The 18,999-nt window shown below is 41.5% G+C and overlaps 2 protein-coding genes across 3 annotated transcripts in view; one reads left to right on the forward strand and one right to left on the reverse strand.

Annotated features, from left to right (window-relative positions):
• Window positions 1-3,605, forward strand: part of rpp30 (ribonuclease P/MRP 30 subunit) — a 38,355-nt gene extending 34,750 nt beyond the window's left edge. For both annotated transcript variants that reach the window (XM_041210222.1, XM_041210221.1), the window contains one exon: window positions 3,313-3,605. In XM_041210222.1, the coding sequence (XP_041066156.1) occupies window positions 3,313-3,428 (116 nt within the window). In that variant the 3' untranslated portion in view covers window positions 3,429-3,605. The remainder of the gene's footprint in view (window positions 1-3,312) is intronic.
• A 5,573-nt stretch (window positions 3,606-9,178) lies between these two features.
• On the reverse strand, window positions 9,179-17,763 carry ankrd1b (ankyrin repeat domain 1b (cardiac muscle)). The gene is made up of 9 exons (XM_041209824.1): window positions 17,668-17,763; window positions 15,489-15,695; window positions 15,115-15,246; window positions 14,916-15,023; window positions 14,727-14,825; window positions 13,838-13,936; window positions 13,644-13,742; window positions 12,615-12,713; window positions 9,179-10,551 (listed from the first exon to the last, which is right to left on the reverse strand). Exons 1-9 carry the CDS (start codon window positions 17,692-17,694, stop codon window positions 10,453-10,455), a joined length of 969 nt encoding a protein of 322 aa, XP_041065758.1. The 5' UTR covers window positions 17,695-17,763; the 3' UTR covers window positions 9,179-10,452.
• Window positions 17,764-18,999: the final 1,236 nt, after the last annotated feature.

The following is an 18,999-nucleotide window of genomic DNA, read 5'->3' on the forward strand; positions in this document are numbered from 1 at the left end:
TCAGTAATGTTTCCAGGGACTGTGTCAGTGGACCATCACCTTTGGCATGAAGGCTGCACCGCACACAAGGAAAAGGCCCTGGACCGAAACACATGCCTTTATCTTGTGCAGAAAGGTTTCACATCTGAGTGACAAGAGCACTGCTCATCAGAACAAGGAGCCATAGGCAGGGAGACATTCTTGGGAGTATAGTGAACAGTATGTACCAGCCATTAACACCCGCACACAGTCTGTGCAACTCATTCTCAACTTTCCTAACCCTGCCCCTACATCTTGGTGCTCCCTGGACATCCACAGCAGAGGTGGAGGTGGCCTGCTCACTGCAATGCCCTGTCTGTGATGACTTTGGCGGGCAGGCTATGACCTCTGGAGGGCTGAGACTTGGAGGGCCTTGGACAGCTTTCAGGGTCCTTCTGTTTGGCAGTGGCACCCTCCTTGGCCTGTGAAGCTGTAGCTGCTGAGATCACAGGAAAAGGGGAATCAGATGGGCCGGTCACTCCCGGAGTCACCTGGGTGGATGGGGCCGGAATGTACACCTGCTGATCCTCCTCCCTATGGGTGCCTGTGGACCCCTGGCTGATTCCTTGAGGGGAGGGGGTAGCTGGAGTGAGACCGAGCTGCCCCGCACACCTCTCATACACATTGTTGTGTATGGTATCAGCGATAGAGTTGAGCCCATGCAGCAATACAAGAGCGACATCCTGGACCAAGGTCTCCATGGTGGCCACCATTCTACCAGTGTTGAACTTGGTGCATCAGCATGCCAATACACCATCACCTCAGCCTGAAGGTGAACGGACTCCTCCAACATGCCTTGCAATCTGAGGAATGCAACAGACATCCCTTCCTGGTGTCCCCTAGCTTGCCTTTGCAGGTCCAGCAACTGTGACATGACTGAATCCAGAGGCTCATCATCTGACCCAGACTTAGCAAATTTCTGGCCTCCAGCAGTCCTCCGAATTTCAGGGACTGCTGCCTGCTGTGGATCAGACAGTGCGATGTGCTCACCAGATTGTGACCTCATGCCTATTCTAAAGCAAGGTCCCACCAAAGTGTGTGTCTCTGCGCTGGTGTAGAGTGTGGATGAGCGCTGTGATGGAACTTCGAGGAGAGTACCTTCAGATTCCCCTCTTCGGGGCTTGATCGGTGGTCCCGGGTCATTGACTCTGTTGGCTGTTTGCCAGATGTGCCTGCGAAAGCAAGGGGAGATAATTAGTGCATGGCAGTGGCCTGTGAAAGAGGACACATCACTCACGGCGTGGTTGTCTGATGGATGTTGCACTGCTGGATCTTCACTCGGTAGAGCAGGACCGGTCCAGATCCACGCCGGCCAGCTGGATGGCTCTGTTTTCAAAGGCCTTGTGGACTTTGGTTTTGAGCATTCCGCCACCGATCTGGGGCCCCTCTCTCTTGTGTGCCAGGTTGCACTGCATGGATAAAGATGGAGAAAGAGGAAGCAAGTTGCCTGCCAGGCCAGATGATAAATGTCCCTGGCCTGTGCGGGTGGTGAATGGTCCCATGGACAGGCTGAGGACAATGATGGTGTGTGTGAGAGAATGGTGATGTCCCTTGAACTGGCAGAGAGTGAGAGCCCTGTGGATGTGTGCTGGGTTTGTAAGTGTGAGAGTTGAGTGATGAAAAGAGTGACTTACCCTGGCCGAGCGGAGGAGATCATTCAACATTTTCCGGCCCTGGGTGGCCGTCCTCTTCTGAAGAGCATTGGCACTGACCATGGCTGCCACTGCCTCCCAAGCTGGATTGCTTGCATTGCTGCCCATCCTGTGCCTAGAGCAGGGGTAGAGGACATCCCAGCAGGCCTTCACAGCATCCAGCAGTCTCTCGAGGGACCCATCATTAAACCACGGAACTGTGATCTTTTTTCCTTTGCTGACCATGTCTCCCAGGCAGCGGCGGTGAGCTGGTAGTGATGTGCTGGTGGCTGCCTTTTAAACATGGTAGCTGGTGTGATGCAATGGCAGGCTGATGGTGGGAGGGCGAATGAGAGCCCACCCGCCATGGAAACAGTGTGTTTCCCAGGAATGCATGAATAATGAGGTAGGCTTGGGAAGATAAGGCGTGAAAACCAACCATCGTCATCGGTAGAACGCCGTTTTGCCTGCCCACTATCACACTTAGTGCAAATTTGGGAAAATTCCATCCAGTGTTTATTTCTTCCCCAAAAATTACTGGTAAAACTTAGTGCTATGAGAGATATTTATTATCAGCAAGGTAAAGTCCAAAGACTGTGAAACAATGGGTATTTGCATTCAAAAAGGGAAAATATGTATAAAGGAGCAAAGGCTGTGTATAAGGGAAGGCAGTCTAAGAATCAACAAGTGTAACGCCTTCAGCCTGTACATACCAAACTGTTACCTTTAGGTACTGAAGTTAAGGGAACCTACTTTGAATTTGACTGTTCAGGGTGTTTACTTTGCCTGGGCCTTTTGAAAATGTGTCTTACTGTTGCCTTAACGAAAACGAGTCAGTTTAAATAGGGGATTTAGAAGTTGCCATAATTTGTAGATCTATGTATGTATTTAAAGTCATTTCTTCTAATAAATGTTTAATCTAGTTTTGTAAAACCCTATAAGACTTGGTGGTCTTATTACTACTGAGTTCAAGGCATGTATCTCGAAATTTATACAAATTACAAAAGTTGTGGCAGTTGTTTCAACTTTCCCTTTGGGATTTGAACATCTCAGCATTTACCATCAGCTGTGCCATAACAATAAGTTTAATATTTTCTCAATCCATTGCCTGTACTAAATGTGGTACCACACAAGTTTATAGTATGTGTACTTCTGATTAATATGGTAAACAGAATTTTTGAGCAAAAAGTCGGTGGTGCCATATATTATCAAGGGCAGCCCTGTCAGAAAGGAATGCAAGAGCAAGTGTCAGGTTAGGAACTCGTGCAGTATTGCAGAGATGATCCCATATCCTACAGTATGAAGTGGAGTTTAAAACAGGCATGCAGGAGCATTGCACCGACTTGATGTAAAAATCTGGGCTTCAGTCTCATAATCTGTTTCAAGATTTTGTGGTCTCACAGAATAAGTCAGCCTCAAGTGCCCATTGCAGACTAAACATGGATGTTATTTTACTCACCTAATATTTGCTTGGTATAGATAATTATGCAACTTTCTGTGTACAATATAACATTTACAAAATGCCATTGTTTTCTGTAATGCTGAAATGAACAGGAACGTATGTTGTAGTAAAGAATGGGCTGAAGGGCCTCCCTGTATTCCTATACAGGCTGCATGAATGAACTCACTTTAAACTATCCTTTGAATCATGTTTTCAAAACAGAAACCAGAAAGACTGCATTAGGTGTGATCTATACAGTGAGGAAAGTTCCAGCAACTGAAGAGAAGGATGAAGGGAGACCTCTTTCCAAACGAGCTAAGACCAAAAGTGACTGCTGATGGGAAAACGCCATTATCAGACTTATAACTGGATTTCTAAATTTGGAAACATACTTTTTTTTACAAATAACTGCATTGAAATTGCACTGTTAATTAAATTACAATGCTCTTATAATTACCATTTAACATTTTATTCATCAGTGATCTTGAATGTACAAAATTGGGAGCTTGTGGCTAGTTAAGTTCTGCAGCACATTAAACATCTGTTAGCTCAAAATAAAATTCTTTTAACCCTGATTTTCTATGTTGTGAGAAATTCATTTTCAAAGATGTTAGTGGGTACTTTTCAGAAAAAGTGAATATCCTTGAATAAGCACCACAACTGACATAGTTCTCATCCATCTTGCAAGCTTTTATTAAATTCTTGTAGAAAGGAGTATCCATCAGACAGTAGTATCAAGATAGATCAAATACTTGGAGACTTTGATAGAATTAGAGTAGGCAATCGTAAGTCATCAGATGGGGTCAGAATAAAGGGGAAAGTAAAAAAAAAAAAGCCTAAATCAGGGCTAATGTGCATGTATGTGAATGCACAGAGTGCGATTAAGAAGACTAGTGAACTGCAGGCACAGGTTGAGGAATGGAACTATGATATTATTGCTATAATGGAGACCTGGCTCAATGAAGGGCAGGACTGAATGTTAAATATTCCTGGGTACAAGATGTTTAGGAGAGACAGGAAGGGAAGAAAAGCGGTCGGTGGGGGGGCAAGTGGCAATATTGATTAGAGATGGCATTACAGTACTGGAGAGAGAGGATGTTCCAGGGGAGTCAAGGATGGAATCCTTACCAAGCAGGTAAGGGATGAAAAAGGTGCAATAACATTGATTGGTGTAGTATATAAACCACCAACTAGTGGAAGGGATGTGGAGAAACAAATTTGCATAGAAATTGCGCAGAGGCTGCAAGAATTATAGTGTAATCGTAATGGGGGACTTCAATTATACAAATATAGACTGAGGTGGGAATAGTACAGAGGCGGTGACAGTTCCTGGAATGTTCAAGATAATTTTTCTGCAGCAATATGTTTCCAGCCCAATGAGGGGGCATGCACTTTTGGACCTGGTTCTGGGGAATGAATTGGCCCAAGTGGATCAAATATCAGTGGGAGAGCCTCCAGGGGACAGTGACCATTATATTATAAGGTTTAGGTTAATCACGGAAAAGGACAGGGAACAATCCAGAGCAGGGATAATTAATTGGGGAAAAGCCGACTTCAATGAGAGGAGAAAGCATCTGATTCGAGTGAGTTGGAATCAAATTTTGACAGAAAAGATGGTGGCTGAACAATGGACCACCTTCAATGAAAAAGTATCACAGGCAATATCAAGGTATATTCCCTTGAAGGGGAAAGGTAGTACAAATAAATCCAGAGTGCCCTGGATGACGAGATTTCATTAAAAATGAAAAGTGCATGTGACAGATGTCAGGTAGAAAATACAATGGCGACTCAGGCTGAATATAGAAAGACCAGGGGGAAATGACGAAACTAATAAAAGCAAGGAGCAAGCATGAAAAGAGGCTGGCAACTAACATGAAAGGGGTTTTGAACATGTAAATAATAAAAGGGTACTTAAAGAAAGATTAGGGACAAAAAAAGGGGACTTGTGGAGGTGTTGAATGAGTGCTTTGCGCAAAGGAAGAGAATGCTACACAGGCAGTGGTGAGAGAGGAAGTAACTGGTACATTAGAAGAACCTACAATCGAGAGGAAGGTAGTGTTGGAAAGGCTATCTTTACTTAAAATAGATAAGGTACCAGGACTGGATGAGATGCATCCAAAAGTACTGAGGGAAGTGAGAGTGGAAATTACAGAGACATTAATGGTAATCTTCCGGTCTTAAGACATAAGGGAGGTGCCAGAGGACTGTAGAATTGTGAATGTTACACATTTGTTCAAAAAGGAATGCAAGAATAAAGCTAGCAACTACAGACCAGTTAGTTTGACCTTAGTGGCAGGGAAACTTCTGGAAACCATAGTATGGAATAAAATCAATAGACAAGTGCGGGATAATTAAGGAAAGCCGACATGGATTCATAAAGGGGAAGTGATGTTTAACTTGCTGGAGTTTTTTGAGGAGGTAACGTGAAGGTTGTTAAGGGCCATGCTGTTGATGTGTATATGGATTTTCAAAAATCATTTGATACAATGCCACACAACAGATTTGAGCAAAATCCTAGGTCATGGAATAAAAGGGAAAGTAGGCACTTGGATAAGAAATTGGCTGAGTGACAGGAAGCTGAGTTGTGATAAATGGTTGTTCTTCAGATAGGAGGAAGGTTTGTAGTGGAGTTCCCCAGGAGTCAGTGTTGGGACCCTTGCTCTTCCTGATGTATATTAATAACCTAGACTGGTGTGCAAGGCATGATTTCAAAATTTGCAAATGATACGAAGATTGGAAATGTTGTCAACTGTGATGGGATAGCCTTGAACTTCAGAAGGACAGAGACATGTTGGTGAATTGGGCAGATGAAGTTCAATGCAGTGTGAGTTGATTCATTTTGTCAGAAAGAATATGGTGAGACAGTATAAAACAAAGGGGAAGCCTCTAAAGGAGGTGCAGAAACAGAGACTTTGATGTATACGTACATAGGTCATTGAAGATGTCAGGGCATATTGAGAGCAGTTAATAAAGCATATAATATCTTTGCTTTTATTAATAAAGGCATTGAGTACAAGAATAAGGAGGTCATATTGAACTTATATAAGATATTAGGTCTCAGCTGGAATACTGCATCCAGTTTTGGGTGCCATACTTCAGAAAGAATGTGAAGGCTTTGAAGAGAGCACACATGGAATTCACAAGAATGATTCCAGCGATAACTGTAGTTATGAGGATAGCTTGGAGAGGTTGGGACTCTTTTCCTTGGGGAAAAGAAGGCTGAGAGAAGACTTGATAGAGGTATTCAAAATCCTGAGGGATGAGCAGGGTAAATAGTGAGAAACTACACCTACTCAAGAGAACATCAAGGAATAGAGGGCACAGATTCAAAATAATTGGCAAAAGGAGTAAATGTGATGAAAATGTTTTTTCACCCAGAGGGTGGTTGGAGTCTGGAGCAAACTTCCTGAAAGGGGGGTGGAGACAGGTTTGATCGAGGTATCCAAAAAGGAATTGGATTGCTATCTGAAGAGAGAGAGAGTGTGGAAGGTTACAGGGGAAAGGCAGGGGAATAGGACTAGGTAGAATGCTCTTTCAGCGAGCCAGTGCAGACTTGATGGGCCAAATAGCTGCCTCCTGCACTGTAAAAATACTGTGATACTGTAAAATAATATGATTTAGATATCAACAACAACTTGCATTTATCCCTAGTACAACAAATATTGGCTGTTTTGCATCTGAATCCTATCACCCAGCCGTGAACTATTGTGTGAACCAACTAAGAAAGGAGGAACAGTAGATGATGTCATACTTGTCTCTCTTCAAAACATAACATCACTGACCCATAGTTTTTTAAGCTACGGACCTTGCATTGTAAACCTGCAATTGGATCTGTGGAGTTGTGGTGTCCTATAAGATCATTCTCCTTTCTGTATTTGCATATTCTTTCTGTTGTATAGCAATGAACATCATCTGAGATGAAGCCAATGTTTGCCAATGCCTTAAAGAATTTTCTGAAAATATGGAGATGGAGGGGGTTGATGATCTTGGTTTGGGGCAGGGGTGTGGGCACCCAATCATGGAGGGTGTTCTTGGAGGCACCTTGATCCAGAAGGTAAGTGTAAAGGCACTTAGTTCCTGAATCCTTCAAGTTCTCACCTCAATTGATCTGCCTGGTTTCCCAATGCTGATGTGAGGTGATGCATTTAGTTTGGAAAATAAGTGTCTAAATGAAAAAGAGGAGCATAGGGATCTTGGGTACAGCTACACAAATCACCAAAGTAGCAATGCAGGCTAATAAGACTATTTAAAAAAAAACACAAAACATCGGGGTTCATTTCTAGAGGAATGTTAAACATGTATCGACCCTTGGTTCGGCCATATTTGGAGTACTGTAAACAGTTTGGTTTCCATATTGTGAAAATGATATAGAGACACTTAAGGTGCAACAAAAGATTTACCAGAATGATGCAAGAACTAACCAGTTATACCTATAAGGAAAGATTGAACAGGCTGGGATTCTTTATTTGAAAACACTGCGGTGACTTGATAGATGTATTTAAGATTGTGAAAGGGTTTGAGCAGGCAGATATAGAGAAGCTGTATCCGATTGCAGGGGAGACCAGAACTCAGTGTCATAAATATAAGATAGTCACTAATAAATCCAATAGTGAATTTAGAAGAAAGTTTCCCCCAGAGAGTGGTTAGAACGTGGAACTTTGCCGAAGGGATTAGTTGAGCCAAGTAGCATTGAAGCATTTATGATGAAGCTATGTATGTATATATATATATATATATATATAAAATATGGAAGCAAGAAACAGAAGGATATATTGATGGTCATTGGGTTAGGTGAAGAAGGGTGAAAGGCCTGGGGAACATAAATCATGGCATAGGCCTGTTTGGCTAAATGGCCTGCCTCCCTGCTGTAAATACTATAATGTTAACATGAGCCAATAAGGGAAAGGAAAATTAAAGACATTAGGGTACACAACTTGAGATTCCAAGACAGCTGGGGTCTGAAAAAAAAACTGGCAAAGTGGTAAAGAATCTAGTAGCTCTGGACAGGAAGAAAGTAGGTTGACGCTAAAGGTGAAGCACACCCTAAAACTGTTCACATTGAGTGCCCAACTGTCACTCTTCTCCCCATCCCTGATATGCTGCCTCATCCATTGACTGAACCTAAAGTTGAGGTTTAAATCAGTTTAAGCCAGACAACTGAAAACTAACTAATTGAGTGGTTGGGTACTAGCCCTCAAATTTAGGCTGATCTTTGTGTAAGGTCAAAGACAGGAGTGTGATGAGGAACTGAAGTAAGAAATGATTGGGCTTGGGGTTATGCTTGCAAATGTGTTCAGGAGTATTATCTCAATCCTGTGTTTGGTCTCCCTAGTGTAGAGGAAACTGCAACATTAAAAGTGGATACAGTTTGGTGGAAATGCATGTAAGCTGGGAGGAGGTAAGTGAATAGATGTTGGAACTCCTGCATTTGCAAGGGAAGGTGCTGGCGAAAGAACAGCAGTTTGTAGGGGTGCCAGAGGAGTGAATCAGGACATGGAGGGAGGGGGGAATGCATTTATTGGTGGGGTAATGTAGATGGCAGAAATATGGGAGGGTGATCTGTTGAATATGCTTGGTGATGGGGGAAAAAGCAGTACCCAATCCTGGTGGAGTTGTGGTGGATGGAGGAGAAAAAAACATGTGAAATGGGAAGGACCACAACAGAACATAGTCCTCGACTAAGAAAAGGACATTGCCATGCTTTGATATGGAAGGTGCTATCACCAACACAAATGTAACAATCAGGAGAAAGGAATGGAGTCAGAAAATAGGATAGGAAGAAGTATCTTGGTAATTGTGGGAATTGTTGTTTCCAATGGACATTACCGGAAAGCCCTGTGAATGGATGTAATTAGTTACTCAATTATTTGGATATTTGTTGTGCCACATACTGAATACACAGCTATAACCTTACTACAGAAGATTGGTGGGTCCTTTGAATTGTTAAATCACAATATCCTATTAGGTCGCATTGATATCTTAACGGTCTACTGTTTTGTATCCCTTATCTTCACAAATGTCAGCACTCTGATGTGAATGCAGATATAATTACTAGCATGCTTGAAATTATTTTTTAAGAGTCTCAATCCCACGTTCATACTTTATTTATGTTCTGTCTACAATGCTGCTTTCAATGTTTTCTGAGAAAATCTCAGGTAAAAATACAGAAAAGGACCATACAAAAGCTTTTGTTTTAAAATAGAACTCAATGCAACATGAAATATGTCAGAAATTACCCCCTTTTTGCAGAAGACAAGCAGATAAACATTGTGGGACACCGCATAGTGCTGGGGGAGCTTCAAGCATGTAATCTTGGGCAGCCTGCCCATAATTACCTAAAAGCAGAAGCTGGACATAAAAGCCCACCAGAAAGCCCTTTGCCTACATTTGCTGAGATCAGGTTGCATTCTGTTCTGCCACATGTCCATAGGTATGACACTATAAATCCCCGAGTCTTCCTGTCCTCTCAGCGACCACCAGAATCAAACTATCTTTCCTTGCTAAACTTTCCTCTAGCTGCATCCCATTATTGTGCCACCCAATACAAAAGATACTCATTCACATTTTGTCCAAGCTATTGGAATCATATTCCATTTTCAAAAGTAGCCTTACTCTTTCTTAATTCAATTGCAGATAAATAACAATAAATGCTTAAAATTATGCAAAATTTACAAATTTAAAACATTATATAAATATACAAATTTTACATCATAAATACAGTCAATCACATCCTAATTATTCAGTTCATAAGCTTCATAAGTCCTCACTGACTTTCCATATACAGTACTTACTCACACCTTCATTTCATTCAAGATCCCAGTTTCAAATCCAACTATTTTTAAATAACTTTTAATAATTGAATTTCCATCTCAATAGACATGGTGGGGGAATGTTATGGAACTTAATTACGCCATTGCTGATTAGATATCAGATAGTGAAACCTTTCAAGCAAGTGTTTAAAAACTTTATCCCTCCAGTGTGTCTAAAACTTTAACCATGCACCAACAAAACACTGCAACTTTCAGATCTCCAGTATCACCCAGCCTTGTTCCTTCAACGTTCCAGAATCCCAGAGTAAACTTTGTTACTGACAGTCAAAAAGATCAACAGAGATTCCAATCTTCTTTGAATACAATCTTGACTTTTCAGGTCTCTTAGTCCATTTTCATCAAGTTAAGAACTGAAGCGATTGCAATAAAATATTCACGTTACCACAACAAGTTTAAATTATTAAACTCAATTCTAAGGACAAATCAGTTGTGAGTGTGTTGAGGTTCTCACAAATCACCACACCAGGAGAATGCACCTGGCATTCTTGGGAGAGGGGGTGGGATGTAATTTTTTTTCGCACTGCAGCAAACTTCACTTTGGTGACTTCTGTGAATTTTCCATAAATTGGTTAAGGATTTCCTTTGTGCCAGTCTGCCACTGTAGAACAAGATCTAGCGGTGTCTGTGCATTCTGTAATAAGAAAGCATCAATTACAAAATGCAACTTTTACAATTCAATATGTTAAGAAGTGTTAAAATATTGTGAAATGCTCACAGCGATACATTGTTGTACATATTCTTAAAAATTCCATGGTGTTACAGTGTGATTCCACAATGTGTACAAAATGGGAAAGGCTGAAATACTGCACCCTATTTGCCTGCTTTTCCTGTTCTAATTTCAGACCTGATCCACAGGCTTTCAATTCACCTCCTAATCCCCTCCTTGGGTTGCCTCCCACTGATATAGCTATTCACATGTTCTTTGTATCTTCAAGGTCTTTAATTTCTCTCATACTTCTCTATTATCTGATGTAGAAATCATGCTGGTCATCTAATAATTTCTGGTTTTTGTTTTAAGCAGGTGATAGGTCAGACAAGTCACCTATCAAGTGTTGCTGACAGACCTATGGTAGTTCCAGCTTTCCTTTAAAGATTTGGGGTATATTTCCTCTTAAGTTTTTTTTTAAATAAATTTGCATCCAAGCATTTTGTTGATCATCCAAGTTGATCGTTTTTTGAGTCCAGGCAATTTCTGTACTACACTTACATCTCACAAAGCTCTCCCTAAGGACCACTTTTGAGTTTAAAGTGAGCAACTATGTTGAGATTGGTGCTGTGGAGATATAGTCTTTACATAGCTCGCCTGTCAAAATATGGTGCTGTGCAGTTGCGCATATGCTGAAGTTGGTGTTATAGTCAACACACATTTTATTCAACACTACAAGAACATGTTTAAACAGGCTCTTTAAACTTGTCAAACTAATTACTCCAAAATCTAAACCATTTAAAGTTGTTTAATTCACATTATCTTGGAATTTATTTTAAGCACTGAATCCTCAGTTTACTGTTATATTTATGCTGCTTAGTGGAAATTGCTGGATAATTCAAATTTTCTAATATGAAAAGTTACTTCAGGTTATCATCAAAATTATATTCACTGATCTTGAAGATTCTCGCTACAAATTCGATTTATTGTACAGCTGCTTATAACGGACAAAATATCTGTCGGCAAACAACGCAATTTCTAAGTGACTTACACTACCGAACATTGAAGGTCAACGGCAAATGTATTAAGTGCTTAGTTTTATTTTGCATTTTATCTTAGCAAACCCCGCTTGCCAATATTACTTCCCACTATTTAAACAAAATGAGAGGATTTAAAATATTTATAGCCTATATATTGTTTCAACAATGTAGTCCTGCTTGTGGTCCTTCTAACAGTGTGATTGAGCAGAAAAATGTTATTTCCACAAGTGTATGAGAAACAATATGCTCCAACTAATTATAATCATACATGATTAATCGCAAGTAAGCTTTCTGATGTCAGGATTCCGCTTGATTAAACCGGATAATTACCACGCAAAGGATGAGTCATAAATTTAAGGTCAAGTCAACCAGAATCACCCTGATACCATTCTGGTCTACATCTGGAGTTGGCTACTGAACAAAAGCGCCAAGGACAGAGCTACTGCGCTAAACAAGTTCCTTCTACCATTTTACTATGTATTTTCTTCGTTCCAAAATTGCTGATTAAACCCGAAATGTTCCGGTTATGAAAAACACAGAGGAGGGGATGGGGAAAGGGTGAATTTCCTCAGGGCTTCTGGTGTTCCACTGCTTAAAGGTGTAAATAGATTTCCCACTGAGTTTACAGCGGTGAAATGGAAAAAGTCCGCAGAAAATCTTACCCCTCAACCACCCACCACCCAATGTATTCGGTGGCAGCCGATTTCCGCTAACTTTCCGATACGCCATTCAAGAGAAAATAAAACCCGAAAATCAAAGGCTTATAGGACTAGAGTTTCCAATGGGTCTAAATGTTGTCTTACTGATTGCTATTTATCAAGTCTGCTTTAAGCTAACCCCTGGTCATGTCCTTTGTTAGCCACTGAATCTCCTGGTATATGTTCTTCAAAATGATTAACAAATTATGCTATTTTTAAAAACAATCTTCAAAGAATCTAACTTCAACAAATTCAGCTTTAAATCCCGTAAAGGTTGCAAGTGAATATACTTGTTTATTATTGCACTTACGCAGTTTTTTAAAGTTGGGTTGGCTCCGTAAATCATCAGCAGCTTCATCAGTCGGTAACGGCTCAGTCTGACTGCATCATGCATAGGAGTGTCCCCTTCCTTCAGAAAGTGACATTTGGGAGATAAAGGTTACTATTCAGCAAAATCATTTTGTTTTCATCACAGGCAGAAGCCCAGCTCTATTGTTTAAAATTCCCCAAAAATAACCGCTGAAAAATTCACAGAGGTAAGGCGCCTGTTTACACAGAACAAGTGCATTCTCTCAGGATATACCTCACTCTCACAGGACACTCACTCACCCAAGTCAACGCAGCTTAGGCACGGCGAAACCAGTCAGTGATGTAAATGTTCTTTATTACTATACAACGGGCAGAATACAGGTACTGTTCCCAAATTAACATGGGTGCAATGCTGAAACAATTGTAAGCTCCCAAAATGGAATATTAAAACGTGGGTTGGTTTTCCTCTTTCTACCCCCAATTCCCAGCTTAAGCACAAATTCTCCCATCACTGCCCTCCACTTGACCTGATATAAACTAGCTAGTCCTTCTAAGTTCCAATTAGCTGCAGATGCCCAATATTCCCTTGGTGCAGAACCTGCTTTTAGTAAGATCCTGTGCCTAGTAGTGGGCTGGAGGCGGATGCAGTAAAGTCAACTTTTGCAGCAAACCCAAGAGGCCGACAGTAGCAGCGACCATCAATTTTGACACCCAATGTCCAAACCAAGGGTTTCCAGCCAATAGTCATTCTGCTGGCCATATGGCAAGTAACGTATCTTGTTAGCGCCTCCAGAACTGTGCTTCCTCAGATCCTCTGATCTGAGGGAGCTGTGTTTAAGTTAGGTTATAATTTTATAAATTTATATATGTTTATATATCATCGCGAAATTTAAACACAGTTACAGCCTCGTCTTTTACAGCTCTCTTTTACAGAAGAAATGAGTCCAATATAATAAGATAGATAGACAGAGACAGATAGATAGATAGATAAATAGATAGATGGAAAGATTTTTTATGAGTTAATACATACTATATCTCTGGCATTCAGATCTGCTCCACATGCAATAAGGTGTTCAGCACAATCATAGTGTCCAGTTCTGACAGCAACGTGCAAAGGAGTACTAGATAACTGTATGAAACAAAGACAGAGAGCAGTTATTGGCAAATAGACTTTATTGCGCTTGAATCTTGGCATGATATTTGATTATGCGGATAACTGCTCACCTTGTCTTTGGCGTTTACATTTGCATCTTTGTTTAACAAAGTTTTCAGCACTTCGAGGCTACCACCACGACAGGACCAATGGACCGCCGTTGCATTGAGCTGTGCCAAAAGCAATTTAAATAATTCATTAATATGAGTGGCGCACATTTCGCAATTAACGTGAATTAGAATGCCATACAAAACGTTTGCAATCACACGACGCGATGGCATAAATCATATGAAAATGCAGCATGCAGTGTGTATACTCAGCTCTGTTTGTCTTGTGTCCCCCCTCAAACCGAACAAAATTGTAGGTACATATGAACAGGGTTAAGTTATTTAGCTCCTCGAGTCTGCTCTGCCATTCAATTAAATTGTGGCTGATCTGTAATATACTTTTACCCTTTAATAGCTTTGGTTAATATATTTCTATTAATTTCAGATTTAAAAGTAAAAAATGATCTAACATCAATTGTTGATTGCAAAAGAAAGTTTCCAACTTCTATTGCTCTCTGCATGCAGAAATGTTTCCTAACTTCATCCTTAAAAAGTCTATCTCTAATGCTCAGGCTATGTTCCCTAGTCCTATTCTCACCAGCCAATGGAAATAGTTTCGCACTACCTATGATATTAATTCCATTCAGTATCTTGAAAACTTTGATTTAATCATCCCTTAAACTTCTGCATTCCAGGGAATACAATCCTAGTTTATGTTGTCCCTCCTTGTAAATGAGTCCCTGGAGTTCAGTTATTGAAAAACACGCTTTCATGCAGTCATTGTAAGAAATTATTAGAGTTAATATTCCCTTAACCTAATGTACTGCCTTAAAGTGCACGATTTATGCATCGCTCATTTCACCCGTTGGTGTGTTTGGATGATATAGATAGATATTGATGATTGGATCAGTACCATATCTCGAAACTCAATGGAGGCTCCGGCTTCTAGTAGCTTCAGTACAATCTCTCCATTTCCCTCTGAGCAGGCGCGGTGCATGGCAGTCCTGTTAAACTGTTTAAATATATATATATAAAAACAAATGTTTGTTTCGTTCCCTTTAATCAGCCAGAATTACAAAAAAAGTTTGGCTTTTTATTTTACCTGGTCACACACATCTGGATGCCCCCCATCCGCCAGGTATTTCTCAATTACAGCAAGTTTGTTGTCCACTGCCGCCTTCCAAAAGGTTTCCACATCAACAGGTCCAGTCTGGGGCAGAACACAGGGAAGGGATTAGTTTTTAGAAGACCAGCTCCATTTCTTTATGTTCTCACTTTTGCGCCTGTAGCCTTTAACTTACGATAGTCTCGGCTTCCTGCTCTGCTGGGGGCTCCACAACAATGGCCTTAGATTGCTTCTTCTTCTTCAACCTAACGATGAATTGAAGGTCATCTATCGTTTCAAGTTTCAGCCTCTGCTCCGCTGGCTTTATCTAAACACAACAACGAGAATCGTTAGTGAAAGCCGAACACACCCTAGCATTGGCACACATCAACACTGAAAAGCCTAAGGAGTCGAAAGGTAAATGTGATATCATTTGAATGGTGTTAGGTTGCAAATCGAGTCAGACACACTGCTCGACATGTAAGCTGGAGCAAGGGTAAGTCGCTGGCCTTTTAATACGAGGCTGTGAAGGGAATACGAGAGAAATTAATTTTTCCCCACGGGGCGTACGTTTTTGCTGTGTGGCACTGGCTGTAGTTTCTCCTTCTGGTGGCTGTGGCTGGGGATGAAGGGGAATGGCTCTGTCTGGGCTTTCAGCCCATCCTGCTTCTCGATTGCCATCGCGGCACAGTATTCTCCATTTCCAAACTCTTCTTGCACCCTCCGCGGCTCGGCCTCCCATCCCGTGGATTTAACCTCACTCTTCTTGCCAGTCACCTAGTGGAAAAGACACGAAATTAGTTCAGGCGGAGGAGGCCCCTTCAGCCGCGTTGAGCACAACCATGCGGAAACCAGTTCACTGTCCACTCATGGTGGTTGACAGGGCCCTCAACCGTGTCCGGCCCATCTCCCGCGCATCCGCCCTTACACCTTCCTCTCCCTTCCAGAACCATGATAGGGTCCCCCTTGTCCTCACTTATCACCCCACTAGCCTCCACATTCAAAGGATCATCCTCTGCCATTTCTGCCAACTCCAGCATGATGCCACCACCAAACACATCTTCCCTTCATCCCCCTGGCGGCATTCTGCAGGGATCGTCCCCTCCGGGACACCCTGGTCCACTCCTCCATCAACCCCTACACTCCAACCCCCTCCCACGGCACATTCCCATGCAACTGCAGAAGGTGCAACACCTGCCCCTTCACTTCCCCTCTCCTCACTGTCCAAGGGCCCAAACACTCCTTTCAAGTGAAGCAGCATTTCACTTGCACTTCCCTCAATTTGGTCTACTGCATTCGCTGCTCCCAATGCAGTTTCCTCTACACTGGAGAGACCAAACACAGACTGTGTGACCGCTTTGCAGAACACCTTCAGTCTGTCCATAAGCGTGACCCAGACCTGCCTGTCACTTGCCATTTCATCCTGCTCTCATGCCCACATGTCCGTCCTTGGTTTACTGCATTGTTCCAGTGAAGCTCAATGCAAACTGGAGGAACAGCACCTCAACTTCTGACTAGACACTTTACAGCCTTCTGGACTGAATATTGAGTTCAACAATTTTAGATCATGAACTCTCTCCTCCATCCCCACCCCCTTTCCAATCCCTCTTTTTTCCAATAATTTATGTAGATTTTTCTTTTCCCACCTATTTCCATTATTTTTAAATGTATTTCCATCCATTGTTTTATCTCTACCTTTTAGTTTATTCCGAACCCTTTCCCCCCACCCCACCTCCACTAGGGCTATCTGTACCTTTATTATCACATTCCTTAGATAATATCACCACCTTCAACACCTCTTTGTCCTTCTGTCTATGACATCTTTTGGCTATCTCCACCTATTACTGGCCCCCTATCCAGCTCTATTTGTCCCACTCCACACCCACCCACCACCTTAAACCAGCTTATATTTCACCTCTCTTCTATTTTTCCTTAGTTCTGTTTAAGAGTCATACGGACTCGAAACGTTAACTGTGTTCCTCTCCGCAGATGCTGCCAGACCTGCTGAGTTTTTCCAGGTTTTGTTTTTGTTCACTGTCCAGAGCGCCGGGCTCCTCCAATAGAAACGAACTGAATTACCATCTACTCCAGTTTATCAAATTCCAATTTAGGAGGAATGACTTTTATTGTGGATGAAATTTCAGACAATATCCCAGCCCAGTTAAACTGTCCGATAAATCCATTTGAGATATATTTTTAAGCAAAGTTCATGTTTGAATTCATAGTCCCTGTCACTTAATCAAATCATCTGTCCATAAAACGTAAGAGTTTTCGTTGATTTATTAATGCAATTTTCTACCTAATAGAATATCATCGTTACTGTGGTCGTTTGAACACCAAGATATCCTGAGTCATTCACCAATAAAGAAGCGATGATACGTTCATGCTGCTGTGTATTATTCTCACTCTGTAACTTATCATTGCCGTTCTGTTTAATCACAACATATTAAATTGTTAACGTATTCCTCTGTCTCATAAAACATTTAACAATGACTATTATTCATAGTTATTGCAGAAATACACTAATGCAAGCTCATATATAAGAATCACACATTAAGTATTGTTCCTTTCACTTGAATCAATGGAACCTGTTAGAAAACCATTTACAATCGAATGACAATATTTTTAAACTCTGGTATAGGATATTTATCACTAGCAGGGACATTACATATAACCTGCAATTCATGTACAAACAACTGCTGGATAAGATATCTTTAATAATATGGGTTGTTTGCATTAAAGTTCTTACCAGATCTTCAACTCGTAGCATAACCATGTTGCCAGTAGTTATTGGAAAGGAAGACTCCTTGAATCCAGTTGAGTTCCCTCAGTGGCCACTGCAAACTTCTGATGAGCCTCCCAGCCTCTACATCCCTTATATATAAAATTGGCGCCTCTGAATGAGATCATGTTCCAAGCTGGGAGCTTTACCCAGGGCTCGGTCAGGACCACCGCTTCCTTGTCATTCCGGGCATAGTGGGAGGCGTGATCTCATGTCACAAGACCTTTTTAACCAGGAGTGAAAGACGCCTTTAACACAGACAAAACTGCATATATTAAGCAACTGAAATGTAATCCTTGTGCTATTAGAACTGACTAAAGAAGCAAACTATGCTAATCACGTTGCCACCTCATGTTTTGCGTGACAGCTGTCTTGCTGAATTCCAGAGATTTCTTTTACCAGACGAGCAGATCCGAGAAACAAGAGCGCGTAACATGCATTAATATCGTAATTCACCTTGACTCACAGAGTCAGGGCACACACACAACATGGACTGGGTGTGAATTCCCGTTACATCCTAGGTTCATTTTAATGGGTCTCTCACAAGAGCGATTTGTCACAGAGACAAATATACATATGTTTTCAAACCAGCTTATTGGTCACATCGAAGTTTCTACATGGCTGCATCTGAAGCCGCTTCACCTTGCTGGGATCAACATCCCGACGGTGCTTTCTGCAGATGATGCAGTCACAGACAGTCGGGTCATCTTTTTCGGAAATACTGGCCCCAAGGTAAGAGGATCGCTACCCACACTATGAAAAGATCGGCGTAAATAGATGCTCTATGTAGTTTATTGAAGCGACAGTAAACAACATAGTTCAAGCATAGAGGTCTGTACGGGCAAGTGCATTTACCGCGTTGACAATGTACTTTTACCTGACATTTGTTTCACTTTACACAGATGTTGTTTATTCTGCATTTCATTTTTTATTTTTATTTCAAATTTGTTTTTGCTTGTCATTTCCTCACTTCATTACTTTAATCCACGATACTCTCACATCCCACCTTTTATACTGTATACATTTCTGTCTATGCGACCTTCACTTCGCCCAACCCATATTCACTGGTTTAATTGTCCTATTTTCAACCTCTTAACACAGACCCCATTCCCTTCCAAACACAATTTAATAAATGACTGTGATTTTCTTTCGGCAGAATTCCATGAACCGGCAAGAGGAAACAAGTCTCAATGACATGGATAAACGTGGAAATGACTGGGGACACGGCGCTCCGTGTTTTACAAATATAACCTTCAAGAGCTGATTTCAGTTTGGCTTCGTGCAGTGTGATGAGTGACG

The sequence above is a fragment of the Carcharodon carcharias genome, chromosome 17, assembly GCF_017639515.1.
Source record: "Carcharodon carcharias isolate sCarCar2 chromosome 17, sCarCar2.pri, whole genome shotgun sequence".
NCBI classification, from domain to species: Eukaryota; Metazoa; Chordata; class Chondrichthyes; order Lamniformes; family Lamnidae; genus Carcharodon; species Carcharodon carcharias.